The following is a 12,168-nucleotide window of genomic DNA, read 5'->3' on the forward strand; positions in this document are numbered from 1 at the left end:
CCTGTTGCCCCTGCACGAGGCTCCACAACTGAGGCCATGGCTGAGTGTGTATAAATATCTACACATATCTGTATATATACATGTGTATGTATATATATATATATATATATATATATATACACATACACACACACACACACATATATATATATATATACATACATATATATATATACACATGTGTATGTATATATAAACATACATGTGTAAATGCTTGTATATGTATTTATACATGTATATGTATATATATATACATACATGTATAAATGTGGGTATATGTGTTGTCTATGTATTTATGTTTATGTGTATACACAAATACAAACGTATATTATACATATGAATACGTGCAGACATTTATACACTTATATGTACATTTATATACATGTATTATATATGTGTGTGTATATATGTTTCTCTGTGTGTATATATATACTCACATATATTATGCGTGTCTATAAATACATACATTTATACAGAAACTCTTTTTTAAAACACTGTATTTAAACGGCTTTAAAGCTGAAGAAACGCTGGCTGCAGGAGCCTCCGGCGGCCCCGCGGCGCTTCCCCCGGCTCGCACTGCCCCCGCCGGCCGCCCAGGGCCGGGACACCCGCGCGGGCCGCCGGCTGCCGCCATCGGCGCGCTCCGGCGCCGCTCCCCGCCCCTCTCGCCCGCCTCCCGCCGTGTCCCGGCGGCCCCGGGCTCCCTTCGGCCGCGCCTCTGCCGGGACACCGCGCCCTGCCCCGCGTCGGGAGGGGGCTCCGGACAAAAAAACGTCAGTTACCAGGAGTGGGGTTCGAACCCACGCGGACATGCGTCCATTGGATCTTAAGTCCAACGCCTTAACCACTCGGCCATCCTGGTGCAGATACCGGGACCGCTCTCAGCCGCTCCTACATTCATGGCCGCGCTCCCACCCGCCCCCCGGGCCGCCCGCGACCCTCGGGGATGCCCCCTCAGCCTCCCCCCCCCGCCGTCGCCGTGCCCTCCCGCCTCTATTCCCAGCGCGGCGGGCGCCGAGCCCACGGGGCGGCGCGCGCGGGCGGCCTCTCCCGGCGGCGGGAGGCGAGAGGCGGGCGGGCAGGGCCCGGCGGAGAGCGCTGCCATCGACCGAGACCGAGCCGGGCCGAGCCCCCCGCCGCCGCTGCCTTGCTGCCGCCGGGCGCCGGGCCGGTAGCGGAAGAGGGAGGCGGGGGAGGTGCGCGGCGCTGGCACGGGCCCGCCCCTGGGGGAGAGCGGGCGGGCGGCGCTGGGCCGGGGGCAGCGGGGTGCGAGGGCTGCGGGCAGTGCGGGCTCGGCCCCCTCAGAGCGGGCAGGACCGCGGTGCTGGCGGGCTCGTCGGGCGTGAGAGGCAGCGGAGAGGTTGTGCCCATAAGGCGCCCCCACTTTATTATTTCCGTCCAAGTGTTTCCTGGAATGTACCTTCTCTCGATCGTAGAAGGAGAACCGAAACCAACAAAACTATATGCCGGCTCGACGGAAGCACCTATCGCAATATTCCCGGTTACTGCCTGCCCTGGGACCTCCCTCTTCTTCCCTTGATCAGAGGGGAAATAGGAATGTGTCACTTGGCTGGCTTTACCCCTGGCACTGGCTCCCGCTCTCGCTGCTACTTTCCAGCGGAGAAAACGGACATCCTGCATGGCACCAAACTTCGGCACCTTTGAGGTGTGAGAAACACATTCCACACAGCGCAGGCTGAGGACACGGGCCTGTGCCAGCCTCCAGAACACGGGGAGGCAGGCGGAAGGCGTCTGCTTCCCCACAAGCAGGGCAGGAGCACACTCCCTGCCCGGGTGTTGGACAACCTGGCTGTCCCTGCCCCTCTGCAAAGGGTCTGGGGCTCGAATTTGCGGGTGTAGGTGCTGCCTGACCTCCTCAGCTCTTAGTGCTCAGGGACCCCCGGGACACTAGGCATGCCTGTGAGGGAAAATACTTCTCGCGTACCATACAAGTGAATTGTTAACGTTTTACATACATGTTATTCACACGAGGGACCTCATGAATAAAAGAACAGCTCTTCCAATGGAACTTGCAATGCTGTATCATTGCCTTGAAATGAGTGGCACTCCGTAGTTCTCTATTCAGTAGGGTTGTGTCTTTCAGCAAAGTATTGAGTAGAGAAACACTGTCAGTTAGGTTTTCCCCTTTTCTGCTCGAATCTAACACTGTTTCTAAGAAACACAGTAAAATGTTACTTTTTCTTGTTCAAACTTGGTGCCCTAACAATGTAGGCACGGTAAGGTGTGATGGGGAAGCTGTCTTCTGCTGGCTCGTACTTGCTTTGGCTCAACCATTCTGAAGACACTACCTAATATGCTAAAAACGTGAAAGAAGATAGGTCTACTGTTGCCTTCTTACATATCAGAGAAACAAACAGCATGGCTCCATGTGACAATCTCATTGCATTGGAAATTTATTAACCAGAATCACCACATACGGTATCTATTAAATTACACTGTTTCCTGCCTTCATTATATCTGTGATACTTTCCTAGTCATAGAAGCACAACCACATGTAGCTCTATCCTTTTTCAAATCAATATCAAACAGCTACCATGGTTCAAAAATGTAGAAAACATTTTTTTGTTTTCAAGAAATAATAAAAATACAACTTGAGCTGTGCATTCAAAATATCCTTAATGCAGGTTAGATTAGAAAAGCAGCAGTTTAGCAAAGCTACTCAGTTCAGCCTCCAGAAAAAAAGGTATCTGGATCTTATGAGCTATCCCTTTATTTCTGGTCCTTCATTTTGAGGAAGCAATTGTCCCATTGCCATTAGTCTAAAATGAAACCCATGATTAAAAAAAAAAAAAAAAGTCCCTCAAGATCAAATGGAGACCCATATGCATATCCATTGCATACTAAACACTATATTTTGTAATAGGGGAATTTTTTTGTCTCTTTTATATCCATGCTGTGCTGTCTTACATTTTTTAGAAGGAGCAAAGTGCCCCTGGTTGCCAATTCTTTGTCCTCCTCAGAAAGGACTGGTTGGTGATGTGGGTTGTGAAGCTTCAGCTTCAGTAGAAAACAAAACCAAAGTAACTGCAATCCTAAATCCTAAAACATCCCCTGACAGATTTTAACTTCTTCACCCTCAAACCCAGTTTAAGTGTTTGCCATACGAGGGAAGTGGGGGGAAAACTCCCTACCAACCCATAGAATGTGTACAGACATCCACATAGGAGTTGTGCTGACTTTCAGAAGGAAAAGGCAGCCTTCCTCAGAAGATGTCCATTCTGCAGCATCTGTTATTGGTACACTAACATATTATCAAGCAACTTTTATCATCTTCTTCCAGTCATCCTGTGTGGCATGAGTCCTTGCAGCTACAGTGTGATCAGTTTTTTTTCAAAAGTCTGTTTAACTGTGATTAAGCAAGTTCATGGGCTGGCTAAATTTGAATTCTTACACAACTGAAGGGTGCAAAAAACCCCAAAGTATTGAGCAATGGATGTGAGAATGACAGAATGATTGCTCCAGTTACTAGAAGTAGTTTTTATGTGTTTCTTAACTCACAATGCATCTTTAAAATAGTTTTAAAAGGTCTCAGGTTGGTTTTTTGACTAATACTCTTTTTTCCCCTACAGCCTTAAGTCAGGAGAGAAGGTCTACAATTATCTTTTCTTTCTGCTCTCTTTCCCCGTGCCTCAAATCAAACTAAAGATTTGAATACTAGTTTTGCATATTTACTAATGAAATCATCAAGGTTTCTCAGAGCTGCCAGAATAAATTTGATTTTTTTTTGAATCGTCTTAAAATACATGAAACTCATTTTTCTTGGGGTTTTTAGGGAAAAAAACAATAGTAAGTCTGTCTCAATATGCAACATATTTAATTTACCATGGAAACAAATATTATGAGGACTTTTTTTTCTAGGCCTTGTTTTATCTCCTTTTACCAACTCATAATTCAGTCCAGCAAGTTTTAAACTAAACTTTGACAAAGCAAAAAACTAATCAGAGCTCCCAATTCAACGTACGACACTCTGCACTTTCATTTTGTCTTATTAAATCTTTTATTCCATTTGTAGATGCAAAAAAGGAACCAGCATAAAAAAATGTACATATTTTTTATCAAAAACATTGGCAAGCGCTAGGGATATGCATGTGAAAGGAAATACATTATTACATTCTTCACTGATTTATCCCCACATGCTGACTCTCAGAGGTTTAGGGTATTTTTCTACAAATGCACAGTTCCACTGACTTAATGGCAGTACCTACAGAGTAAACAACTTTGTCTTCTTGAGTAGCACCAAAGCCACTGGCTATGGACCCAGCTCATCACCCTCCTTTCTCCCAACTTCAAGTTTGAACACCTCACTGGAGAGGTCTTCAGACAAGCATAACACTGATATCACCAGTACACCACTGAATATAAAAATATCTTATAGTTAGGAGTTCAGTGTTCCTCACTCTTCCATGTAATCAGAGACAGGTTCTACAGCAAAATGGACACTCAGTTTCTGAGAAGAGTCATCCCTTTAGTTTCTAGTTGTGTAAAAAAAAAGCCTGTCTGGCAAAAATTGTTTCCCAGTAAGATATAAAAGCTTGGAAGTTGGATTTATTTTGCTGTTTTGTTATATTAATACAAACAAGTATTGTTTACAATACTTACAATATTATAAGTACTTACAATACTTACAATACTTACTGTACTTACAATACAAAGTAAGAAATGTTTGGAGGTTTTTTTCACACATAAAATCAAGGTGCAAAAGGTAACAAGAGAAAAGCTTCACTGCAACTGGTGCAGGAGAAAAGCTTCACTGCAACTGTGCAGGAAGATGTATATCTATGCACATCTGAGAAAAACTCCCAAATACAAAATACTTGAAATGTTGAAATATATTTATTAAAATCGGTTCAAGTAGGACTATCAGTTAAAAAAAATAATTTCTGAAAAAATGTCCTGCATTATTTCAAAGGGTAGCAATACATCACAGTGTATCAGGAAGCCACCAAGAAATATAGCTGGAAAACCTCCAGAAGCAGGAGCTGTGATCAATCACCAGATTTTGTGAATATGTTTCACTGAAAATGCTCAGTGCTTACCAGGGCTGCACATTTTTTATTTCCTTGCAATACTCCAAACCAACTGGTTTGCCCTTGTGTAAAGGCAGACTCCCATTACACATAAGGAGAGTTTCCGTTTAAGCTTGAAAAGAGCACTGAAATGACATGAAATTGTTTTCTTTCTTCTTCAGATGTACTGAAGAAATAGTTCTATTTGCTTTCCCAGGTGGAGATTTCCCAACAATTGGAGAAAAGTCAAAATTTTTGTACACTGGTAAAATTGCATATTAAAAAAATTAATCCTTCATCCTATTTAAAACAGATATAAAAACAACCATATTTCATCAATGCTTATCAAAAATAAAAGTGTACTGACAGGCCAGTCATTCCACTTAAGTTGCTTCCATGTATGTGCCAATACAGGAGACCCTAAAATGCTTTCTCAACCCCACAGCTGTCGGCTTCTCATGGGTGTTTCTGCAGAAGGCTACTCTATGTTTCTCCTCTAGCTGAAGTGTTAATTGGCAGAAAAATGTGTCAGAACATGAAGGCATGGCAGGTTTGAAACTGAAAGTCCAGAGACTGGCTCAAGTTAAAAGTGAGTGAGATGCCTCAGTGTTGCAGTGCTTTTAGCCACCTTGAGAGAGTTGGGTTCTCAAAATGGAAAAAAAACAGTCACTTGCAAACAAATGGAGCAAAATGTGCATATTATCATTTAAGGTGCAGCCACTTCTGTTAAGATGCCAGACAGCTGGAATTCAAGTTGAAAGAGAAACTAGTTCTGTGTCCTGCTCCTGCTCCAGGCTCAGCATTTGTCAAATTTGCATCAAGCAGGCCTCAGACTAGTTAAAACTGAAACCTTCTGATTCTGTGGTGTACTGTGTCGCCCCAGGCAATTAGGCTTCACCACCTGCAGCCTCACTTCGACAAATAAGAATAAAGTTACTTTTTGAAAGTATTCATTTTCCCTAGGATAAGTTATTAATTCTTCTTTCTTGCCTATACAAAACAAATATAACTGTAGAGATATTGCACCTCTAGTTACAGTAACAGGACCTTTCAATAAAAATTAGATTAAAAATAGTTTATCAACATTTCTAGGAGTTCATAAATAGAAACAGCCTTCAGCACATTTAGTAAAAAAGGCAATCAACAAAACCAACTGCAAAATATGCCCCATATTTCTAGGGCTTGTCGTTACAGAAAAGTCTCTGGAAAGAACACCTGATTTTGAGGACATTCAAGTCTGTGATAGCCCCAGCTGGACCATCACCTTCTGCAACATGATAAGCAGCAGCAGAGGATTGTTCTGAGGGGATGTTTCCTCCTGTATTCCAGAGCTTTTTTCACTTGGTCTTTAGCATCTCCTACATAGTCCTCAACATTTTGCATATTTATCTCAATAACATCAAAGGTGTCTGCCTGTTCCTCCACCAGCAGGGCCACCTGCAGAAAGAGCTCATGAACTTCCTTAATGCGACCTTCTAACTTCACCAGCTCCTTGTGTCGCGTCTCTATCTCATTCAAGGCTGCGCGGGCTCCCTTGACATCCGACAAGAGATTCTCAGAGAAGACATCCCATTTGCCTTGCTCAATCATCTCCTCAATCTGGTGTCCAGAAACATCTTTGCCCATGATCTCCAGCTGCCGCTGAATCCGAATCTTGCAGTTCTCCCGCTGGTTCATCTCAGTTGCATTGTAATCAAACATAGCGTCCTGAAACGTGTGCATGAGGTCAACATAGTGGTTCTTTGCCACCCTGGCAATGACAGACATAGCTCCGTATCTTGTTATTGCATCTTCACAGAAATCTCTCATTACCTGCAGTTTCCTGTGGATGGTCTCTCCACGGCTCTTAATGTCTCTGGCAATACAATTAGTATCTCGTTTGATGCTGCTAAGGCGGCGCATGGAAGTAAGGAAGCGGGTGTTTTGCTTTCTGAGGCGGTTGACATCTGCTTTTAGGTGGTCATTTTCTGTCCGGATGTTCTGTATGTCCTTATGAAGAATTTCCAAGGCATAATCTGTCTCATAAACGAGAATATCCTGGGGTGAATTTTCATCATCGTCACTATCAGAAAACTGTTGGTTGTGTAACCTGGCAAATTCACGCAGCTCACTTAAACGGTCTTTCATCCTGCCTGTAAAATAGGAACAGGAGGATTGAGTTTGAAGTTACTAAAATATTGGTTAAAAGAGTTGAAAAATTGTAACTAATAGCTACAACATGGTGATAACTAAATCATAGCTAACAAACATAACTCATCAAAGATAATCCAAAATACCAGATTTTAAATTTGTTCACAGTATTTTATACAGTGATGGATATAACATCCAAAACTCTGCCAGAACACTGTTCTAGAAAGTACAAAGGTTAGAAATAAAAACAGCAGGAAGGGAGACAACAAATCCTGAAGACAAATCAAAAAGAATAGTGGGACAGTCCCAATTTCCCCACAAAATGCCAGTCTTTTACTTGGAGGGGAAAAGCAGACTCCTGATAGCCTTCAGCATCAGAACATTCAGCATCTGTAGACGTGTTAATAACTGAACACTTCCCACTGCTGCTCACTAGAGAAATCTCCTCTAGTTCCTGATCCTTCATTAAATCAACTGTCCAAAATGTCACAGGGCTTCCCTCATTCTAAGTTTGCTTCTCCTGGGAGAATACTAAGAAGCCTCTCAGAAATAGAAATGGCATTTCCTGTTTACCTATACATTTGTTCTATATAAAGTTGGCATTTTCCAACTTTACCTATACAGTTGGGAAAGAAAAGTTTAAAAAAAAATGGTGTGGAAAGTATCAAGATAGGGGGGAAAGAAAAAGAAAAAAAAGGGGAAAAAAAAAAAAGAAAAAAGAGCAACTCTAGTGTCTCCAGATGCTATCACTGATCACAGAGTATCAGACATCAACAACTAGGGGTGTGGAGTATCTCTCTTATGAGGAGAGACTGCAGGAGCTGTGTCTATTTAGTCTAGAGAAGAGAAGACTGAGAGAGGATCTGATCAACACATATGTCAAAGGCAGGTGCCAGGAGGATGGTGCCAGACTCTTTTCAGGGGTACCCAGCAACAGGACAAAGCAAAATGTCCATAAACTAGAACAGAAGAAGTTTCATCTCAACATGAGGAAGAACTTCTCTACATTGAGGGGGGCAGAGGCTGCCCAGGGAGGTCGTGGAGTCTCCCTCTCTGGAGGCATTCAAAACCCACTGGACACAGTCCTGTGTCACCTGATTTAGGTGATCCTGTCTTGACAGGGGATTTGGACTAAATTATCTCCAAGGTCCCTTCCTAACAATTTTGCAGTTCTGTGAACTTTGTGCTTACCACTCCTTAAACTTAAGAAAAATTAAATTTCACTGGCCTTCTACAGAGAGCATAGTAACAACTGGCTCAACAATGATTTCACAAACTTTCTGTTTGTGTTTTCTTTGTCAGGCAAACCCTGAGTTAAGCTCCTATGTAATAAACTCATAGTTTTGTAAGAGTAGGTCTACCCTTCCTTCCCCAGGAAGAAATGCAGAAGCAAATTCACAGCATGAAAGTACTAATGCTGTAGTAAATTCATGTGTATACTAATTCTGCAGCATCCCTAAAAATATTGCTTTTTTCTTTCTTTTAATACAGCAGGAAAGGTTAAAAATCAAACATTAAAAGAAGAATAAGGAGCTGTCAAGTGTAGCCTTGGATTGCACCACAATGTTGCCTGCACACAGGAAGATCACGCAATTAAACACTGGCCTGTGCACTATCACTTCCACCAAGACTCTGCCTCGAGTCTTTACAGGGTGAGTAAAAGTTGTACAAGATAAAAGTTAATATTCATCAATCAGTTCATGCTGTCTCATTGACCATGTTGCTACTGTTCATTTCCTCAAGGATTTCCCCTGCAAAGTCTTTGGAAAGTTCTGTAAACTAACAGACTTTTGGGGAAAGGCAGATCTAACAGCCCCACAGTCAGGTTTCAGCCCTGAGTCATTAAAGACAATAATGATAGACTCTTGATAATTTATGATGCCCACTTGAGACACTTTAAACACAGTACTTTGTACCTGGAATGTTCAGAAGTCCTTCTGACTTCAGTCACTGCTGCAAGCCTTGAGTGCTTTGCTGCGTGAAATCGTGAAGGAACAAACTGGACGTCAGTGAATGAACACATGGATCAAGGCCACTTGTGAAGAGCTCCTCTCCAGTGACATGGACAGCATCACACACGATCTCCGTGACCCAGCAGTTCCAGTAGAGTCTAGTTGTAAGCGGAACAGAAGGATCAGGTTGCAGTTGCACTTACAATCTTCACCTGGGTTTTCCCAGCTTTCCAATACTTAGTTCTAAAAGGCTACATTATTTGTACATATGTACCAAAACTTACATTCACATGCTCAACATTAGTATGTTTTAACTCTGCATTGAGGACCTGTACCTGTCTGGGATATGTCTCCAGAACTAAAGTGTTCACACTTTTGTCCTAACAAATAGATGCCATCCCTTTAAGCCTGTCTTTGGAGTTCTGCAAAATCAGGGACTTTTGGGCACTTTCTTTCATTCTCGCCAAGTCCTGTCTTTTACACTCTGTTTCTAAAGTGCTTCACTTAGCCTGCTTCCCACTTCATCTTCACATTTTCAAGATGCTCTTCCTTATCTACACACAGCACCTGGACAGGATGGAAGCACAGGAAGTGAGTAACTTTATGCCTGTATTTCAGCATTGTATTAGGCCACAAACACCACAAATTGCAGTGGACACCTGATCAGCATTATGCTGAACATACTCAAGTACTCCATAGGTCAGCACTTGCAATATTTGGCCGAAGAGACTTGTCAGGTTCAAGAAAATGTTTGGATTTCAGCTTTCTTGAGCATCTTTTTGCTCAAGGAATACTGTAAATTTATTTGGGTATTTGGAAACTGTTGCTTTGAGAAACATGCAATTTGGCAGAATTTCAGGATTTTTTACATAAAGAAAACAGTAGGCTGGAATGTAACATCACCACAGAGGTCTTTTCCTATTTCAAATTCTCATTTCAAACAGGGGGGAACCAGATCTTTCCAAGAGAGGACAATAACTTCCAAGCATTCCTTGGATGGTGTCAGGGACAGAACTGACACTAAAGAGCTAAAATAAATAAGCAGAGAGAGCAAGGGGGAACAGCAATTTGAAGCATTTCAACTTAACAAGTCATGGTTTAGAGAAGTTGGCCTCCTTTTTCAGATGCTGTTGTCACTCAGCAAACTTTGCATCTACATATATATTGATTGCATTGCTTGTAAGTAGAACAGCAATATATTAATACATGGTACATTACTGGTTGTGAGGGATAGCCTCAAACCTCCATCTGTAAAATGAGTGTCAGTCTCTCTCTCCATACAATGCCTGGTGCAGCAGCAGAAGTTGGGCTCTCTGACAGGGAAGCAGCTCTGCAAGAGGTGCTCTGCAGGTGTGCTGTTAGGCATGAACAGGAACATGAACCATGCATCCAGGCTGGAGCAGCAAAAGTGAGGAAGGAAAGGGACCCCTCTGGTCTGACACTTGAGAGACCGCATTTGGAGTGTTACTCACCAGACAGACTGGGATGAGCTCAGGGCAGGCCACAGAGGTGGCCAGAGGTGCTGGAGCACCTGAAATGAAGAGAGGCTGAGCGAGTTTGGAATGTTCAGCCTGAGTAACAGGAAGCTCAGAGAGATCTTGTTGCCATCACTATCTGCTTAATGCAAGACTAGACCCTTCATGGAAATGTACAGCAATAGCACAAGATGCAACACACCTAAGCAGAAACAAGAGAAGAGTCAGCCAGATACAAGATGGGGGGGGGGGGGGGGGAAGGAAAAAAGGAAGAAAACCCCAAACATTTAGAAACAATGGAAAAGGTGCCCAGAAAAGTTTTGGCATCGGCATCCTTGAAGATATTTAAAATTCTATTTGACATGGCCCTCAGCAACCTAAACTGTTTGTGCGCATTTTGAGCAGGCCTGGATTAGACAATGTCCAAAGGTCCAATCTAAATTGTTCTGGTAATCAGCCTTAGATAAAAAGTTTGCTAATTTGACAATGAACATTGAATATATTCAACTGCTTGCACAAGTCTATATAAAAGACATCTAACAGATTAGAATATTAAGACAGGAGCTACTCTGGAGTAACAACCACAAGTGTATAACTGCCTTAATTCTAAGAGTGTGAGGTTTAATAGATTAGCTGTCAGATTTATTTTATTTTAAAATGCTACATATATTCAAACTGGAACATACGTCCACACTTTTATCTTTGGGCTAGGTAAATCTGTCCTTGTAAATATGAAGTTCCTTCTGCAGTCCATCATGATGTGTACACCCAAACACACACACAGGAAATACAGGCCAGGTGATGACTGCAGAGGTTACGACTTTGAAGGCAGACACCCAGCAAGTACAGTCAGCTGAGGGCATGTTCAGTGCTCATCTTTTCATGTTACTGTGCTACTTACTGGTATTAATCACCACAGTGACAAGCTTTCCCATGATGCATGAGAAACATACAAATTGTCCTGTTGCAAGAAGACTGCAGCCCCAGACAACTGTGTATAATGTGGGATTTCAGACAAGAAATAAAATCTACTCTGGAAATCAAAAACTATGCATATGCATACACCTCCTTTATGTTAGCCCCACATACATACAAAAGGGAGTCTACAAACATTGCCATGCTAATGTTCTGAAGCCTGTTAACTATGTAGAACTAATCTAAGGATAAAAAGTTATTTCTATAGAAACAAGTAAGTTACACACTTATGTTTATTTCAGCTTTAACATTTGTGTATCCACACTCTATCCCCACATGGGCTCATAAGAATTGGGATCAATGATCCTTGTGTGTTCCTTCCAGCTCAGAATATTCTGTGATCAGTTTGGGGACAAATGTTGAAATGATGAAGCAGCTTCAGCACAGCATCCATATTTCATGGCCACCTGCTGGGAAGGAAGGCAGTGTACATTTTTCCTTCTTGCAGCATTCATAAATGGCACCTTCTACTTAATAGCATCTCGTGGCTTACCAAAAGTCTAGTCAGTAATCTTTTCAGCCTTGAGTAGGGCCTAACAAGAAGAAGCTTTTACTTCAGTTGTTTGAGGAACAACAGATATTTCAAAACAAGTCAGTTAAAAATAATTT

General features: G+C 42.5%; 1 protein-coding gene and 1 non-coding gene across 2 annotated transcripts; both read right to left on the reverse strand.

Moving 5' to 3' along the window:
• Positions 1-779: 779 nt before the first annotated feature.
• On the reverse strand, positions 780-862 carry TRNAL-UAA (transfer RNA leucine (anticodon UAA)). Its single transcript has one exon. It is a non-coding gene; the product is annotated as a tRNA-Leu (tRNA).
• Positions 863-4,011: 3,149 nt separating this feature from the next.
• STX11 (syntaxin 11) lies at positions 4,012-9,240 on the reverse strand. Its single transcript, XM_066180454.1, has 2 exons — positions 9,074-9,240; positions 4,012-7,159 (listed from the first exon to the last, which is right to left on the reverse strand). The coding sequence occupies exon 2, from the start codon at positions 7,152-7,154 to the stop codon at positions 6,288-6,290; it is 867 nt and encodes a 288-aa protein (XP_066036551.1). The 5' UTR covers positions 7,155-7,159; positions 9,074-9,240; the 3' UTR covers positions 4,012-6,287.
• Positions 9,241-12,168: the final 2,928 nt, after the last annotated feature.

The sequence above is a fragment of the Chamaea fasciata genome, unplaced genomic scaffold, assembly GCF_029207755.1.
Source record: "Chamaea fasciata isolate MVZ Bird 193981 ecotype frontalis unplaced genomic scaffold, bChaFas1.0.hap1 SCAF_3, whole genome shotgun sequence".
In the NCBI taxonomy this organism is placed as follows: Eukaryota; Metazoa; Chordata; class Aves; order Passeriformes; family Sylviidae; genus Chamaea; species Chamaea fasciata.